The following is a 20,078-nucleotide window of genomic DNA, read 5'->3' on the forward strand; positions in this document are numbered from 1 at the left end:
AGGCCAATCTGCTGACAGCCTTAAAGCGTTACTAAACCCACAATAGTAAAATCAGTCTGTATATGCAGTAAAGCATGCTTGTTATACTCACTGTGAAACCTAAAGCGTTAATCCTGCCCATTGTGTAAATCAGCACAGGGCCAATCGGCACTGTCCAGACAGAGAGTCAGGGGTCCTGCAGCCTCATAGAACGGTCAGAGTAGAATGAAAGCCCCTCCTACAAGCTTTAACCAGTCTCTGATAGAAGTCACAAGGCTGCTATATAATGCTGATGAGAAAAGGTGTTTAGCAATTTATATTTACTAAAATAATTGCATTTCCATGTTCTGTGTACTGTGGGAGACCAGATATAGTGAAAGCTGGGTCCTGGGTTTAGTAACACTTTAAAGAGGAACTGCACTCTGCTCACATAATTTGTAATAAAAACATCTTTGCCATTCTGAAGCTTCCCTCCAACCACTTTGCATATTATTTTATATATACCGTGATTCTGTATCTGGCCACATGCGATATTGCACCAAATATGCTGCAGAAATCTCCCTCCACTGAGTCTGGCTGTATCCATTTTAATTGTGGGCAGCTGAAGCGTCTGCCTGTTCACTTCATGGATTTACACAGACACACAGAGCCCTGCAGCTTTCATTAGCCCTCTTATGACTCATCCCTTCTCCCCTCCTGGCAAACTCTCACAAGAGTGAGAGAGAGAGCTGTGCATGATGTCATAAGCCTAGGCTTTTTACCAGACAAGAAACAGGAAGTGGGCTGTATAAGGTATTTACTGGCAGAAAAAAAATGTTTTACTATCCAAAGTTAAAATAACAAGGGCAGAAGATTTAATAGACGGAAAGTTGAAAAAATGACTGAAGTTCCGCTTTAAAGAAGAACTCCCTGCAAAAAATGTATTTTCCCATGCACAAGGGCTGTGCCCGCACCACATGGGTTAACTGTTCATTTTTGTCTAGGGGATTGCAGAACAGAGACTGGAGCCTGCTGCTCCAGCCCCCCGCAGGCTAGCGATCTTGTGAATGGACTTTTCCTGACATCATCACACCAATAGACCACCTCTGAACATGAGGATGGCAGGAACAGTCTACTGCTGGACACAGGGGAGCGTGGTTTTCCAGGATCGAAGGATCGGGTAAGTGTAGCTTTTCTTTGCGCCCCTAGACAAAGCAAGCAGTTAACCTATGCAGTGCAAACACAGCCCCATTGCACGGGAGAATAAACGTTTTTCACAGAGTTTTTCACAGAGTTCTTCTTTAAAGCGGAATTAAACCCTCCTATCTTTTACAGCCAAGGAAGCTGTTTCTGTTTGACCTGCAACTGCAATGGTGCTGCACATGTGATCAGTTATGATACCAACCATTTGATGGTTTGACAGGTTGGTTGAGGACACAATCAAATGTGACAGTTACAATCCCCGCATTTTAGGATTTATTTAAAACCGTTAAATCGAAGGGTTTAGTTCCGCTTTAAGATTTACTGCTGTTCAGGGGCTGTGGGCTTCAGCAAAATGGCAGCCTCCAGCAAGAAGAAACGGGAGCAGTGCTGGAGGCAAGTTATAGCACACACTAATGCCCCATACACACGGTCGGATTTTCAGACGGAAAATGTGTGATAGGACCTTGTTGTCGTAAATTCCGACCGTGTTTAGGCTCCATCACACATTTTCCATCGGATTTTCCGACACACAAAGTTTGAGAGCAGGCTTTAATATTTTCCGACAACAAAATCCGTTGTCGGAATTTCCGATCGTGTGTACACAAATCCGACGCACAAAGTGTCACGCGTGTTCAGAATAAATAAAGAGATGAAAGCTATTGGCTACTGCCCCGTTTATAGTCCCGACGTACGTGTTTTACGTCACCGCGTTCAGAACGATCGGATTTTCCGACAACTTTGTGTGACCGTGTGTATGCAAGACAAGTTTGAGCCAACATCCGTCGGAAAAAATCCTAGGATTTTGTTGTCGGAATGTCCGATCAATGTCCGACCGTGTGTACGGGGCATAATTGTGGTAGCAGAATGATTAATTTGGAATGTATGTACCTTACTAAAGAACATTATTTTTTATCATACTGTTATGGGTAAAGTTCCACTTTAACTATCAAGCATCTATACCTTGTGAAGTATGTGACTGTCTTAGAGACACATAGGACTGATCTGCTACGTAATACTATGTTACCCGTCTCTGCGTAGTCGTGTAAATCACAGAGGTGTTTATAAAAGAAGTAAAACGAATGAATGAGCCTATGGTTTGGTTTCCAGGTAAACAACATCAAAAGATGTATACTTCTAACAGGTAATGTATTTATATTCATGGGATGTTATAGAATAGATTAATCATTTTGGTGCACCAGTCCTCAAGAGGAATCATTTGCTTACTGATTTCATTAAGTAAATGTACTGCAATTATTCATTGCTGCTGCACTCTGGACCTTCCCAGACTTATTGTCTGCAGTGTTTAATCTTCAGATTGTATGCATAGGCAGAACAGAGCCCTGTTCACTCCGGGGATAGCGGATGGAAAGCCTGATGGACAAAACAAAACGCTGGAAGGAAAGTGTTGCCTCTAACAGTTATTCCAATTCCAATTTTCTTTAGTTTATATGAGAAAACACTTCTCCTTCCAACTTTTGCTATCTTAATTCAATTTAGATGCTTTTTTTTATAAAGCTGCTCATAGACGATTCAAATCTGGTCGTTCAGCAAGGACCGGCTGAGATTCAAACCATGAATAGGTAGGCTGGTTGTACCCAATTGATCGATCAAACAACTTAGGTACAATCAGCATGTCGGATTTTACATATGATTATTGTAAGCGGCAACTGTGTGTTCTCCCCCAGACGTTCCGCCCCCCGCACTGAGAGAACACAATGGCTAACTGTGTAAATGGGGAAATCGAGAGATTTTCTTTCCTACATCCTATGGTTACAGGAAAGAAAATTGATTCATCTATGGCCAGCTTAAAGCAGAATTCCAGCTGAAAGTGGAAGCTCTGCTTATATGACATCTGCCCCCTCCGGTGCCGGGGGGTGGTTACCTGCATTAACAAGTACCTGTCCCCACTTCTAGGAGTACCCGCGATCACTCGAAAGTTTGGCTCTCCTTCCCCCACCCCTGGGCAATTCAGGGTGCTTTGCGCACGCGCAGTAGGGAACCGCCTGTGAAACTGTCGGTCTTCCTTACAGACAATGGCAGCTGCAGCACCCGAGAGCCAATGAAAACATTGGCTGGGGTGCGGACATTGCTGGGATCCAGGACAGGTAAGTGTCCTAATATTAAAGGTCAGCAGCTGCTGTATGTGTTTTTTTCTGGAGGGGGCAGAACTCAGCTTTAAGGCAAGTCATAGATGATTTGATTTTCTTTCCTTCCACCCCCACAGGTGGAAGGAAAGAAAATCTCTCAAATGTGTTGATGAGGGAATGATTTGATCCATCTATGGCTAGCTTAAATCTAGTGTGATTTAGAGATTAGCCAATGAGCACAATTGGACACTGAATTGATGGGCAACTTGAGCAGCATTGTGCGCAGTCACCTAATGCCACTGGAAGATGCCAATTTGCTCAATCCATGCCATATAGCAAAAATTATAAATAATGGCTGAACTGACAATGCCTACAAAAGTGGAATAAGCTGACTATAAATTAGTAGAATTTCATTTGAATTTTTTTTTTTTCGTTTTAAGAGCGTTTGTGTGATTTTCTAATTGTTAGTGGAGTCAAATCAACATTCTTTTTTGACCACAGTGACAGGAAAATTTGAAGAAGCAGGATGGAAACTTTTTCTCGAATGAATTCGGAACAGTACATGTAGTTTTCATTCAGAAAATTGCAAGCCTTCCAAAAAAGGAATGTTAAGAGCAAACACAATTTTTAAGTACTTTCTAACAACAGTCGTCCAGTCATCAAATATTTGAAAATTTTTCATACAAATGTTCGTACAAAGGTTTGAAAATCTACTAGTGTATAGCCAGCTTTAGCCAGCTTTAGCTTACTTTTTACAAGGAGACATGGTCACCTTGTCCATTTAGGACTCAGTGCCAGCGTTTCTAAAGGCTCACCCCAATTCTGCTCACCTTTCCAGTGCTTTCATGTCACTCCAGCCTCTGCCACTGCCTGATAAGAAAACACGGCTCTTCCAGGTATGGGGGGCATGTGATCTACTGCCATTGTCCAGCAGCCGATCACCACCAACAAAGACTACTCCACACTTGGTCAGATGTAGTTTCAGATTTGATCTATCACATTATATATAGTGTGAGGGATTCATTTTTAGGTAGGCCCCCTCAATACATGAGTGCTGGTACATTTTGTTGACCTAACAGATCACATCTGTAACGGATTCTTTGTGCTTTACTTGGTTGTGCCTCAAGTTTTTTTTATTAACTGAAAGGCCACATGTACTTTTGCAACACAAAAATTACATTTCTAAAATGTAGGTTTGGTGATGTGATCTGTCATCATCTGACATTAATACTTAACATGAAGCATGGAATCAGTATTCATTAAAACCAAGAATTTGACTCAGTTATTTGCTTTCCTCCTACAGTTGGTGAGTCACTACATGGTTATGAATCAGGAATATGGTATCTGACCACAGAGCTCTTTAAAGCAGTAATCATTTTTATTCAACGTATATTTCTTCCCAGGGTCAGCAGTAGATTAAGGCATCCAGGATGTTGGCCCCAGAAACTGTACTATTTTGGTTTCTTTGTGGGCTTGGAAGGTGGTGGATTATTGCATACATAAAAAGGAAAAGTGAGTAGTCATTTTTCAAATAGAATTAGTCAAAATAGGTTATACTATGAAGATAGAAGGGTATTCCTGCAACTGCTCACCTATCCAGCCATGTAATTATGAAGTAAAAGCAGCCTCAGCTGCTCCATCTGAAGCCACGCTTCAATGCGTTTCGTCTCTGCCCCGGGACTCAATCCATGATTAAGCCCTGGGGGTGGGGCGAAACATTGGGGGCATGGCTTCTGATGGAGCGAGCTTAGGTTGCTTTTACTTCATAATGGAATGGCCGGATAGGTGTGGGCTGTGGGAATACCCTTCTATCTTAATAGTGTATCCTGAGTCTAGACCATGGGTGCTCAACCTGTGGCCCTCCAGTTGTTGCAGAACTACAAGTCCCATGAGGCATTGCCAGGCTGACCATTACAAAACATAACTCCTAAAGGCTGAGGCATGATGGGACTTGTAGTACCAGCTGGAGGGCCACAGGTTGAGCACCCATGATCTAGATGGTCTCACTTCCAGTCTGCACTCACCTAATGGCTTCTACCTCACTGGACTTTGGACGCCTGACCGGGAGCCCCTAAGCTGCAATTAAGGTCTCTAAGAATAGGTTCTTCTCATCCTTGCTTAGTTTGTAACCAAATACAGAAGCCTTTCATTTTTGGGAACTAATTTCTTTGCCCCATGCTGGGTTTATATCTTGGTTTGACTACATTATCCCCTGTCATCAGCCTCCCCCCAGCCACTGTCTATATTTATATAGGAAGAGGCTTCACATGCATTAGAGACATTAAATGTGGCGGCTTCCTGTTTTAGCTATCCCATCCAACAGTTTTTTTGGTGATCACTAGGAAAAACCATTGTGGTACTGCATATTCATATATTCTGTGCTATAAATTCTTTAGTTAATTATTTCTACATAAGGTTCCGCTTTCTTTAAAATTGACCCTTGATTGTCACAGAACAGCCCTAGCTGGGTATGTTGATCGAGTGTTGTGATAGAAAAGGTGGTACATACATGAGTACCTGAAAGTAGTTTTCTGTTTCAATCGTATTTATTGAAGTTTTTTAACATACAAAACGGTTGTACGATGTCCATAGTGTAAAAAGGTATGATGGATCACAAAATTTGCAACACGGGGAGCATGTCAGATATTGCATCAGTAAACTATTAAGGGTACCAAGAGTTCTACGAGTATAGAAATGGGACAGCAAGGTCCAAATTTCACCCCCGTACCACAAAAAAAATGCAATTAGGGTGTGTGTTCCTCAACAGACAGGTCAAAGCCTGTAGGGTGTTGGGCCTGGTGAGGGGCAGCAGGCCCAGAAAAGGCACATACCTACGCAGGGTACGCCGCACAGAGGGAGCAGGGGGTACCCGGAAGTAGTTTTATGGGTCTGTTTTGGGCAACTTGTAGGGAGGAATTTTAGTTTTGGTCATGAACCATGTTTTGTTAATCTAAGGAAGAATCAGGCATTTCAAGTAGTAACCTTTACATGTGTATAGCAAAGAATTCTAAAAGAGGAATTAAGGTAATCATGTAGAACTGGATTATCATTAGCAGGTTACATGCTAATGAAATAATATATCTGATAGGCTGCTTTTAAAGCAATTCATCACCAGATTTGTGACATTTTTCTATAATAATAATAATATTTCTTAACTCATTGCAGTGAAGTTTGAAGTCATTGTCAACTAGTTGTGAAGCATCAGTAACATCATAACATTACCCCTTTATTCTTGCAGATTTATGATATTCCACCTTCCGTGAGTAAAGATGTTCCAGATGGCCCTCAAAGAGAAGAAACATATGATTTCCCGCCTGCTTTCTCCAACCAGAAAATGCAAATGCCACCCCAGGCTCCTAGTCACATCCATGATCCTGAGCCATACATCCCTGAAGATATCTATGATATTCCTCCTGCTGCTGTTAAGGGCAATGACTCGTCATTTTCCCAGGAGATATATGATGTCCCCCCTAGCTTAAGGAAACCTGTTGGACAACAAAATTTCCATGATGTTTATGATGTTCCGAGAGAGTTCCATGGAGGAAAAGCCTCACTGGAGACTGATTCGGATTATATATATGATGTTCCTCCCCAGGTAGATAGGGAGGTCAAAGCTGTTGATGAACTGGCTGGAAGCTTTAAAAGGCTGTCTGCCTCCAGCACAGGTAGCACCAGAAGCAATATTTCCACATCTTCCCTTGATACAATTCCAGTGAAAGAATCTTCTGTTCAACCAAAGACTGCAGGGAAAGAGCTGAATCTTGATTTAGAAGCTGCCATGGAAATGTTGGTAAAGTTACAGCATGGTGTTAATAGTTCCATCTCCTATTTGATGTCCTTCATCAGCAGTACTTGGAGAAGTCCGGAGCAGATGGAAGCCAATACACAAAGCATCCAGGCTGCAGTGGAAGGGGTGAAAGCCACAGTTAAAGATTTGCTGGAATTTGCCAGAGGAGCGGTTGTAAACTCAACACAAGCATCTGATCGGACTCTGCATGTAAAGCTTAGCAAGCAATTACAGAAGATGGAAGATATTTACCAACAACTGCTTAAGCACAGTCAGGCATTGGATAGCTGTAATTGGGCCTTGAATGTTTTGGTAGCCAGCAAGACGGGCGCTACGGATGACCTTGATCGCTTTGTCATGTATTCCAGAGGGATACCAGATGACACCAAACAGTTGGCTTCTTTTCTACATGGAAATGCTTCTTTGCTCTTTAAAAGGACCAAGCAGCAACTTTCATTAGGAGAGTCCCAATCTGGGCAGGACAATAGCAATCATTTGCCTAATAACAATAATAATTTGTCTGTTGGTCAAACGGGACACACGGAAAAGGCAAGTATACAGTCAAGGCCTTTGCCATCTCCACCCAAGTTTATAGCAGAAGAATCTCCGGAAGGGCAGTATGAAAACAACGAGAGTGGCTGGATGGAAGATTATGATTATGTCCATTTACAGGTCAGTGTACATAATAATATATACCCTTCTTAGTATAATAAATCAGATTCACCATATTTTTACCATCTCAGCCAAACACAGTGCTTACATCTAGAAATTATTTTACAAGTAGAAAAATGTGTAGTGTTTGTGAAGGTTATCCAAGTAATTTTTATACCCGATAGTAATCACATTTAGCTGGACTTGTTCTTTAGTGCTTTCAACATTACATTTAAGCCATACATAGCCTGATCTTCACAAGTAATGCTCAGGTTGGTCTAGAATTAGGTTACCTATGGTGATTCAAGATGCACATTTCTCTCCAAGTAATTACACATTTATTGTGTAGAGGTCAACTTGTGTCACAGTAGACTGCCAACTTCACCCTGCGATGTGTCTACTTCAAACACATTTGAGAGCCAGAGGTAGGTTACATATCCTAAGGGGCAGCAGAACATGAAGTGTGATGCTTTGTCTAGTACTGAGAGATACAATATGAGTAATATTTAACAGCTGTGCCCCAGGTCTATTCCAGATCAAAAGGTAACCTAATGTAAGATCCTTATGGCTCATAGACCTAGAGAGTGTTATATAACTAGCTCAGATAGCTCTAACATAAAAACACTAGTTGATCATTGTTTGCTTTCTAGGGATGTCAAGCCTGTTTTAAGATCACAATGTAAAAAAGTGTATTGAGTATAGTTCATTTTTTCACATTAGTATCATACATGTAAATATATAAAGAAGAGGCTAGTAACCTAAAGTACAACATAAAAAGACAACTTTACAGAGTGTATGACCTAATCTGGCAAGGAAGGCTGGTGAGTACTGGGTCTCATGTATATTGGCTGCCTGCCTGGCCTCTATTATTTGCCTGTCTCCACATTGGAATCATATTGTCCATATTGCTGTTTTCATGTCACCAAGTTATCTCAATGTCTTTTTCTCAAAGAAGTTGTTTGTGCCCCTTCTTTGGATTGCATATCACTGAATGGTAGGTTAGGAGTCAATCAAATCAGGCAGAGGCTTCCTTCATATAGGTAGTGTTGTTTTGGTGCCCATGGTCATACCAAGATTGTTGTCATTTAAAGTGATTCTAAACCTTTCATTTTTTTCCAATAACAAACTTGTCTTACGTACCTGCTCTGTGCAATGCTTTTGCACACAGCAGCCCTGATCCTCCTCTTCTGGGGTCCTCCGTTGGCATTCCTGACTCCTCCCCCTTTTTGAGTACCCCACCAGCAATCTGTTTGCTCTGGGTCCATAGACATAAACAGTGGGGCTTTGACCTGCCCCCCCCCCCCTCTCCCTTGTCATAAGATTTGATTGACAGCAACAGAAACCAATGGCTCCCACTGCTATTAATCTGCCCAGTAAGGTGGGAGAGAGCGAAAAGAGACACTTTTCTCTTGCACAACGCTGGATTGAGAACAGACTTGGGTAAGTATAAGGTGGGGTTCCTGGACACAAAAGGTTTTTTTACCTTATTGTAGAAAATGCATTAAAGTAAAGATCCTTAAGGCTTTAGAACCAATTTAAGCCCCCGTTTACATTGGAGCCTATTGCCGGAAATAGGAGCATCCCAATTGGTGCAGCGCCGACTTTGTGGCGGCGCACTGATTTCCAAAAGTAGTTCCTGTCCTCCTTTTTGACGACTTAAAGGGCGATTTCAATAGATATCTGTGCATGAACCCGTACAGATGTCTTTCAAGTCGCCCCCCAAAGTCGGACTGAAATGCGGCTTTGAAATCGTGTGAGTTCAGATGAATTCGCATGATTTCTAAGCTGTGCTCAAACGAGGGCTGAACCAGTTTTGCTTCAATTGGGATATGATTGCATGTCTGTGTGCACGCATATGTGATCTGTGCAGACACCACCTGTCTGGCAAGTAGGCTGAGCTAAAAATATTCCCTATAATGAGAAGTCAGAAGGCAAATCTCTTGTTAGCATCCTTGCAAGTCATGACTCTTCTGTGTAATCAGCAACTTTAATGAAACTTTGCACGGTCAAGAGAAGGTGAGATGATGGAAGACACTGCCACTTTAACTGATATAAGCCTTTCCCTCATTCCAGGCAGAGAAGGTTTAATTAATCCTGACTTTAATTATTTCAATCATTTTGCAAACTCATGCACATCAAAAGAGGAGCCGGGGCTTTCGTGCCATCTGGCGACAACTGCAGACACGCTGTCAAAAAGCTGCGTCTGCTAAAATCAGAGTAACCTGTATAGTTGGCAGGCAGGCTGTTTATTTAATGATATTTACATTTTGCCGTTAAAGGTCTGTTGCTGTAGCACACTAAATAATGCCTCCAGATTGGGAAAGGTGTGTACAGCTGTTCTGATACATGGCTTAAAGGAGACCGATCGAGCACCTCGCTGCAAATCTGCTGAATCAGCAGCCTGACTCTTGTTTCACCTTATAATGAGCATTTCCCTACAGAGAGGGATGGAGAGATGCTGTGCTCCGGATTTCTTCACATGCAGTCAAAAACTGCTTACTTTCTGCATGTACATCGGGATAGATTCTGTTTTTGATGGCAGAATCTGACAATTACTAAAGCAGAACCTGTAATATCTTATGATGATGTGCTATCCTTGGATATTTCAAAGTGCTGACATCCCATTATTTATGCTTGTTAAAATAAGTCACTCCAAATGTTACCGATGAGAAATCCAGGGAAACATGATTTAGCTTACTGTTACAAGATATTACTGAATACCCCATTAGAGCAGTACATGGAAATGACATTAAACAGATTATTGGGATTCTTTAATAACACAGTAGAAGGGCAATGGTGTTTGGTAACTCAAAGCAGCCTTTCAAAAACAGGTTTTCAGAGGCCTGAATTGGGCTCAGAGATCTCATTTTGGTTGCCTTCCTTTGCTTTTTTTTATTTAATTACCCTTTGTACAATATGGTTAAACGAATCTGTATAATTTTAAATGATCTCTACCCTTTGGGCAAAAAAAACATGCTTAGGTGCCCATTTATGAAGCAGTTAGTATGGCCCTATTGTGGCCATACCAGTGCTTTCCGTAAAAAGCTACCCAGGATCATTTAAAAGGCCCCATTTACACTTCACATAGTGGGAACGTGTGTTCCCGGTTGCAGGTTGTTTGTGCGTTTTCTTGCGTGTTGTGCATAGGACAGCCCATCCAGTTGGATGAGCTGTCCTACAGAAGACATATGCATCAAAGAAGCTCCAGAACCTTTTCGGGCAGATGGAGCGTGGTGTTTTTTCAGTGCGCAGAAAAATGCATGTCTGCTAACCACACTTGGACTGCCATCAACAATGGCACTGCAAGCGCGATACATGTTTGCAGTGCATTCTCGAAATGCGCAGCGAGATGTGCATTTTCTGTGTGCTTTGCTGTGCATTCTAAAAATGCCAAGAGTGAATGTGGCTAAAGCACAGCTCTGTGTTTTATAAATGTGCATATATTCTCTGCTGGCTTTAGGGTTCGGCAAAGCCCTGTTCATTTTAATTAATAAGGAAAAAGTGGTGGGAGGAGAGCTTGATTATATGACCCGTCAAAGGCATGTGACTGAGCTCTCATCCTATCACAGAGCTTCTGTGTAGCTTTAAGCAGAGAACACAGTGTTGGACGTGTAAAATAAAGGTGCAGTGTAAAGTAAACATGGGCGTATCCTACAGAGAGGGGACTCTCTGCATTATAAATAGCCACCATGGGCCCCATGAATAAGGCAAGCCATAGATGAATCGATTTTCTTTCCTTGCACCATGGGTTAGTCAGTCCAAAGTCAGTGTTGATGGGGAAATCCCTCCCACACTATTGTATACTGCAGGCGGGGGTGCGAGGAGCCTTCCCAACTGGCAAAATACAATAATTACCACTAGCAGCTGTAGCCCCTGGCAGTAATCGCATGTAGAAAAATCCAGCAGGCTGGGTCTACCCAAGTCAATTGATGGTTTGACTTTGGTATAATCACCCTTCCCAAACATGGATCAAAATTCAGCCAGTCCCTGCTGAACCGGCATGTCTCAAATTGCAATTCGAGCCTTGAGTGGCCCATCAGCACAACCAGCTTGACAAAAGTCAATTTCACCAGTTCCTCTTGCCAATACAGTATGTGGCATCACAGTGGTGGGCTGTTCTACGCTGGGAGTGCGTTCACTTGGCACCTCTAGCAGTATGGCCAGCTATCACCAACAGCTCCCATTCACAGTTTATGATCGAGAGCTTGTAGGATAAGAGCTTGACCACATGACCGCCAATCACAATGATCACATATTCCAGAGCCACCTACTGGCCTCCGTCATTGGTCAACATCTTAAAAGGTTGGTAAGTCCCGGCGGTAAGGAGTTAAATGTCAGCTGAGCCGCGTGGAAATGTTTATTATTATTATTATAGTAATTTTTTAGAGCCGACAATTAAGGGCAGTGCTTTACATTCTTAAGGAGCTTAAGGAGCTTACAATCTAAGGTCCCTATATCATATGCACGGGATAAGTAACCTATCAGCATAATTTTGGAGTGTGGAAGGAAACCATCCTATGTACATGTAATGAAGCTTTCTGTAGAGCAGACCAAACATGTCTCCTACAACCAGGACAAAGCATTTGCTGTCCATTTCCCTTTCATTCCTTGACATCTTAACATCACATCTTAGAGTTATTGTAGGGCTGCCCTGAACCAAACTGCTGCTTTGGAGAACAACTGTATCTTTCAATGGACTTAGTCACAGTGATTTTGTCTGTGCTGGCCCCAAGGCCTTTGATATTTGATAGGCTTCGGTAAGCTTCTATGGTGTAAAGTGAATGACATCCAAGGTAGAAGGGGATATAATCCCATCACATGAGCCGATATACAAAGTCCCAGTCTGTGGGGGAATTTAATGGGTGGGAAAATCACAGCCTGTTATTATAAGCTGATTCATGACAGCTTATTTTACTAAACACCACTTTGTATCATTGTTGGTACTATGGATAAATTCCAACCTCTTATTCCCCAATTTACATTAGTACTTTTTATTTGGTTTGGTTTAAAATAACACATCTACTGCCATTGTCCTAATTCCTTACAACTCCCGCTCTCAGTACATTTAATCTAAGAGAGACAATGCACATTTAGGCCCCGTTCGCACGGGGCGGATCCGCTTTGCTGAGCAGGCAGGTGACAGACCTGTGTCCGTTCTGCTTATGCAGAGCAGATACCAATACAGCCCGCCCTGTTCTATAGGGCTGCCCTCTGATCTGATTCACCAGGATGGAGAGGAACGGATCCCCTTTTGTTTTTTGTTTTTGTTGATCAGATTGGATGTAGGCGGGTGTAAGCAGACCCAAGTTCATTTACATCCGCTGCTCCATAGAGGTAACTGGAGGGTCCAATTGAGTCCACCTAAAAAACAGGCGGACCTTATCTAGAGGATGATTTTGAGTTTGCCCGTGGAAATGTGTGTCTAATAAGCCAAAAGAGCGTTTCTGAACTTTGGTGCTTATGTTGGACAAGAAGACCTTGCACCCAATCAGTTCATCCCAAAGGTATTCAGTAGGGTTGAGGTCATCGTTCTGTGCAGGCCACTTGAGTTCCTCCTCATCAAACCATGTCTTTATAAGGCTGTCTTTGTGCATAGAGAAGAAGTCCTGCTGAAACAGAAAAAATGCCTTCCATGAACTGTTGCCATAGGTTGGAAAATACAGTTGTCTAAGGCCGGGCATACACGGTTCAAATCTTGGCCGGTTCCTGCTGAACAATCTGAACTGATCAATCAACTTGGGTACAACCAGCCTGCTGGATTCTCTTGCGTTTATCATTAATCAATGTCTTCTCCTGGCAGGGACAGCTAAACCAAAAGACTTTTCATTGAAGCCTGTTCCCATATGTGCAGGCCGGCCGCAGTGCGATTTGAAAAAAAGTCCTGTGTGATTTCAGTCCGGTTCAGGTGCAGATTCCAATCTCATACACTACAATTCACATTGGAATTGCACCTGAACTGCTGAATGAAATCGGACCGGACGGGGCTTTGAAATCACACTGCAAACCAGCCCACACATATGTGAACCCTTAGAGTTTTTCATAATTATAAAGAAACGGTAATAATTTTTCATTAGCAGAAATGAAAATATCCCCTATGGTGGACTTTAAAGGCACATATGAGTATAGTTGAAAGAGTATACAGAGTATTTTTAGTACAAAAAATTATTTATTAGTGATTAAACATAATAGCTAAAATTATACATATGAAAATATGAAAAGATGGAATGTCTAGACAGTTCATGATGTTGTCACCATGTTGTAAGAAAGAAAATATATATGAAGTCCTCTTGCAACCAACGCATTTCGGAGTACAATCTTTCTCCTTCTTCAGGGGTAATATAGTTAAAGAACAATCAATGTCTGGTAATATAACTCTATAACTCTATATTACCAGACATTGATTGTTCTTTAAATATGTTATCAATATATTTTCCTCTTCATACTTCCCTGAAGAAGGGGAAAGATTGTACTCTGAAACGCGTTGGGTGCAAGAGCACTTCATATATATTTTCTTTCTTACAACATGGTGACAACATCATGAACTGTCTAGACATTCCATCTTTTCATATTTTCATATGTATAATTTTAGCTATTATGTTTAATCGCTAATAAATAATTTTTTTGTACTAAAAATACTCTGTATACTCTTTCAACTATACTCATATGTGCCTTTAAAATCCACCATAGGGGATATTTTCTTTTCTGCTTCTAATATTGGATGTGGCACTACATTGGCACAATATTACCGTTTTGCTCCTTTTGTCATAATTTTTCATTAGTCACAAAAAACTGTCAAATTACACTAAAAATAGGTATTGGTAATTGGTATTGGCAAGTACTTGAGAAAAAAGTATTGGTACTCATAACTGGTATCGGGGCATCCCTAGCATTATACTATGGACTATACACAACAGAAAGTTTAATTTTCTGCCCAGCTCCATCCACTTTAAGATCAAAGTTTATCAAACTTGGTGGTGTCAGCAGTGCCACCTGCTGGAATCAGCCAAAATTCAAGCAGTAAATACACTGTATTTACAGTGTACATGGTTCTGCACATGTGATTAGTTATGACACTAGATATTTGATGGTTTGACAGTTTGGTTGAGAGCACAAGCAAATGTGACAGTTAGCAATCCGGGAACGTAATTGTTTTTCGAAACCATTACATTGATGGGTTAAGTTCCACTTTAATTGATGATAGGTTATATTTAGTGTGTTTAACACTACATTTCAGTTAGACAGTTTTGAACTGGTTGGAACCTCTGGCAAGACATTCTAATCTAAACGATCCTGCTGGAACATCACTGAAAACGTGCTTCTTCTCCTTGCATGTAATATTGATGTTTTCTTTGAAAATGCCCCATTCATCTTCTCACTGGTATAAAGTTACCTGTATGTTGGTCACCTGCTCGCTTTTATGTCTTTATTTTAGCCACATAGGCCATATGTCCTCCAGCCAATGTAGAGTTCCCATATGTCCCTCTCTACACCAAAGACATCATTTTGTCACTGGAAACCTTCTGACTCCTGTTTCCCACAACTGGTGTCACTTTCCACTTTAAATACACTGACAAAAAAAAATATGTGAGTCTGTGAAATGTATATTTTGTAGAATCCTGGAAGCAGTAGGCTGTTTTGATATGTAGGCTATCATTTTGATTTGAAAAAGATATAAAAAAAAAACATTGTTCGTGTCTAACCATGCAGGCTTCTAAAAGCCACTAGCACCACCTAGTGCTGATATAGTAAACAGCAAGCATTGCATATTGCAATTAAAGCGGCAGAAAAAAAATAACTTGCATAGCAGATGTATAATTAATTAGATAACACTAGGTTTCATAAATGGATTTAGATTAAACTGCAAATTGGATTTATTTCACCTAATAATTTGTATTGAAATATGATAAGAAGGAAACATGTTTTCTTTTAATTCAATAATGCATTTTCAATACCAATTTATTTTAAATGGAAAACAGAGTATGCTGCTCAATATGACCAGAAGAATATAACGTATAATGCTTACTGCACATGACTGTGTTAGGAAAAAGCCACTGTGTGTTATTTATAGAGGAACTGAACTCTGGAAGCTGTACAGGCAAAGGACCGGTCACCAGTATTCCCTGTGGTCTCCCTGCAGTCCGTCGTTCCCCATGGTCTCTTTGTGGGGGTGCTCATCTTGGTAGAAGCAGGGGTTTACATTTTTCAGAGTACTGCTTAGACAACCTGTGGCCCACCTGTGGCTTGTGAATAAACTATAAGGGTTCTCATCAGCGATTTCCTAGTTGATTCTGAACTACAAGCCATCGGCTGCAGTGACTGATGGTACCCGTAGTTCATTTGTTCACATAAAACTGTAAATGAATAAGGCGGCATGTAGGCAGAGCCCCACACAGCCGTGCTGTTTCTAAATTGTGACAGCGTGTGGATCTGAGAAGAAAACCCCCTCCGCTGTCACAGTGAGGGGAGGGAGAGGCGGCAGGAGATGGAACATGTTACATGCTCCACATTAAGTTCAAATGGAACACGTGACATTAAATTATGTTCAGCAGAAAGCTGTCCAAGACATAATGTAACATAACTGTATGTACGATTTCATACAGCTATCCTTTAAATCAGTGGTCTCTAAACTATGACCCTGGGGCCGGATGCAGCCCTTAGCTTGCCTTTTATCTGTCCCTTGGCGCACTATTTCATCTGACGCCAACAATGGTGCATAATTCCTGTCACTGGCACCAACAGTGGGGCACTATTTCTCCCACTGACACTATCGAAAGGGCACTATTCCTCCCACTGACACCAACGATGGGGCACTATTTCTTCCATTAACACCACTGATGGGGCACTATTTCTTCCATTGACACCAGTGATGGGGCACCATTTCTTCCATTGATACCAACGATGGGGCTTTATTCCTTCCATTGATAACCATCGATGGGGCACTATTTCTTTCATTGAAACCAACAATAGTGTACCTTTTCTTCTATTGATACCAATGATGAGGCACTATTCCTTCCATTGATAACCATCGTTGGGGCACTATTTCTTCCATTGACACAAACAATGGGGCACCATTTCTTCCATTGATACCAACGATGGGGCACTATTTCTTCCATTGACACCAATGGTGGGGCACAATTTCTTCCATTGACACCAACAATGGGGTACTATTTCTTCCATTGATATCAGCGATGGGGCACTATTCCTTCCATTGATACCAGTGATGGGGCACTATACCTTCAATTGATACCAACGATGGGGCTTTATTCCTTCCATTGATACCAGTGATGGGGCACTATTCCTTCTATTGACACCAACAATGGGGCACTATTTCTTCTATTGATACCAATGATGGGGCATTGTTTGCTCCCACTGGATGCCAGGACATTTTTTTACTCTCACTGGTTCTAGTCTGGCCCCGATAAAGTCTGAAGGACAGTAAACTGGCCCTTTTTTTTTATTAGATAGTTTGGAGACCCCTCCTTTAAATAGCTTAATAAAGGGACTCCTGGTACTTTTGGTCCATTGGACTTTTCTATATAGCATGCTGGATGAACATCAATAAAGGGGATTCCTTTTGCAGAAGTTTAGGATGTGCTGACAACATACCTTTCATTTGTTCCTAATAACCACACAGTGTGGATCTGCCAGAATTGACAACGAGTGAGTATGGGGGTCATTTAAAGACTGACTTTGTAAAAGTCGTTATCCTTTAAGTCAGTGGTCATCAACCCTGTCCTCAGGGCCCACTAACAGGCCAGGTTTGCAAGATAACTGAAATACATCACAGGTGATATCATTTGCTGCTCAGTGATTGCAGTATTCTAGTCTGCATCTCCCCAAGGTAATACATAAAACCTGGCCTGTTAGTGGGCCCTGAGGACAGGGTTGATGACCACTGCTTTAAGTAGTTATTTGAACTTGCCCTTTCTCTGTGAGCTGCAGCATTACCTCTACATATAAGGCTCCAGCTAAAAAAAATGTGCTGTCTACGACAAAGGGCCATACATTTTACAATGTTCTTTTTCAATTTTCTTTGGATTTACCTTCAATTATGTAGTGCACGTGTTTGCCTGATTGCACACAAATTGAAAGTGGTTAGGTTTGACCTCATATTACATGGTTTTAATAAATCTAAAGGAAACTTGCACAAGAAAATTTTATAATGTATGGCCAGTCCAAATTTATAATTAGTGACACTGACAGTTGAATGTAAACTATTATTAGTTCTTTCATCCTAAACAAGGAATAGGCTGCCTGAGAGAGGCCTCATTGACGGCTGCAGCCCCAATAGTGTACAGAACATTATATTTTCTATAAAAACAGACCCAGGTAACTAGGTATACATATTGCATATTTATGATGGAATCTTTTCTCTTGCCTGGAGCTGAAAGAGAGAGATGAAAAAGCAATACACTTTATGGCAAAAAAAAAAAAAATTGCTTTTATAAAATATTAATGAAAGTGATTTGTTCATTATGAGTTCATCTGATATTTTCATAGAGAGTAAATGATAATGTCGTTTTCTGCAGGGTAAGGAAGAGTTTGAGAAAACACAGAAGGAACTGCTGGAGAAAGGAAACATTATTCGACAGGGGAAAAGTCACCTAGAACAGCATCAGGTAATGGTAACACGTCTCCATCTCTCTCTCCTTTCAGGAGCTGTTCATATATGGAGGTTACCATTGTTGAAGTCCTTCTAAAACTGCTAGTGATCATACTTTGCTAGTGCTGATACTTTCTCACAGACCCAGACTATGAGATTGATTTGCTAAAACTTGAGAGTGCAAAATCTGGTGCACCTGTGCATAGAAACCAATCAGCTTCCATAGAAACAAGGTGAAGTTAGAAGCTGATTGGCTACCGGGTGCATCTGCACCAGATTTTGCACTTCCCAGTTTTAGTAAATCATGTATGCTGATCCAGAGTCATAGAAATATCAATCAAAGCATGTGAGCAAAATAGCATGATGTTTAAGCAACTAGCTTCCCTAGAAGGAGAGATTAGCATTTGTAGCCTCTCTATGTTTCCCATGACAGATAAGGGTTAGGGTCTCTATCCCGGTGATTCCTGCACCCCTCATTATTGCACATGCATCACAGATGCAGGAATTGATGGAAATCTCCCTAAATGGTTTATATGCCTAAATGCTCTATTGTTCTGGGACGACTCCCTGGGACACGGCACATCACTGATCTCGGTAAAGAGCCGATGACAAGGTCCAATCACAGCTGATCACATGTAAACAAGAAAATGCTGATTATTGGCATTCCTTTCCTCACACTGACCGCGTGAAGAGAGCCGATCAGTGGCATTTCCTCACATGGAGGATCTTCAGAGATAATCAGGGCACTCATAATCAGTGCCCTCTTTATCAGTGCAGCCCCAACAGTGCCCATCAGTGATGCCAGTCAGTGCCCATCAATTATGCCAATCAGTGCCCATCAGTGATACCAGTTAGTGCTGCCTTTCAGTGCCAGCCATCAGTTCCGCCAATCAATGCTGCCTATCAGTGCCACCTATCAGTGCCGTCTATCAGTGCTGCATATTAGTGCCTTCTTATCAGTGCCCTTCTGTGTCATCTCATCAGTGCCCATCAGTGCAGCCTATCAGTGCCCATCAGTGCAGCCTCATCAGCGCACATCAGTGCAGCCTCATCAGCACACATCAGTGAAGGAGAAAAATTACTTGTTATAAAATTTTGTAACAGAAACTAAGAAAAACTTATTTTTTTCAAAATGTTAGTTTTTTTTTAAAAAACAATAAAAAAAATAAATAAATAAAAAACCCAGTGGTGATAAAAAAAACCTCCAAAAAAAGCTCTATCTTTCTCAAAAACATGATAAAATGTTCGTTTGGGTACAACTGTTGCATGCCCGCACTATTGTCATTCAAAGTGTGACAGCTCTAAAAGCTGAAAATTGGCCTGAACAGGAAGGGGGTAAAAGTGCCCAGTAGGCAAGTACTTAAAAATCAGTTGATCTGTTTAGCATGTATAGGGGAATCTCCACTGCCGGCTATTGCATTCAGTCAGCCACAGCACCCACGGCTGCCTGAATACCCATTGTGTATGCTGCTGCTTCAGGTGGGTCCCCCACACAGTCCCTTTCACCTCCAGTGTATTCAGGTGCAAACACCAGTCATCCAGCCATGTGGAACAAATGCAATATGATCCAAAGGGCTGCACACTTAAAAACTGCACCTACTTTATTAATAATCTTTAAAACGCCATATACAGCAAAAGTAGACTCCGTGAGAGCAAGGAAACACAATCAACGTGTTTTGTGCTGACCTCCATGCTCCCACAGTGTCTACTGTTGGTTTAAATGGTGTTTTAAACACTATCAATAAAGTGTATGCAGTTTTCAAGTGTGCAACCCTTTGGATCCTTTGCA

At 41.5% G+C, this 20,078-nt stretch overlaps 1 protein-coding gene across 2 annotated transcripts in view; it reads left to right on the forward strand.

The window, feature by feature from the left end:
* The window catches only part of BCAR1 (BCAR1 scaffold protein, Cas family member), a 206,495-nt gene that overhangs the window by 179,530 nt on the left and 6,887 nt on the right, over positions 1 to 20,078 (forward strand). The window contains exons 5-6 of one of the 2 annotated variants that reach the window (XM_073605435.1): positions 6,487 to 7,707; positions 18,216 to 18,305. In XM_073605435.1, the coding sequence (XP_073461536.1) occupies positions 6,487 to 7,707; positions 18,216 to 18,305 (1,311 nt within the window). The remainder of the gene's footprint in view (positions 1 to 6,486; positions 7,708 to 18,215; positions 18,306 to 20,078) is intronic. The other variant, XM_073605436.1, reaches the window with a different exon arrangement.

The sequence above is a fragment of the Aquarana catesbeiana genome, linkage group LG11 (assembly GCF_042186555.1).
Source record: "Aquarana catesbeiana isolate 2022-GZ linkage group LG11, ASM4218655v1, whole genome shotgun sequence".
Taxonomy (NCBI): Eukaryota; Metazoa; Chordata; class Amphibia; order Anura; family Ranidae; genus Aquarana; species Aquarana catesbeiana.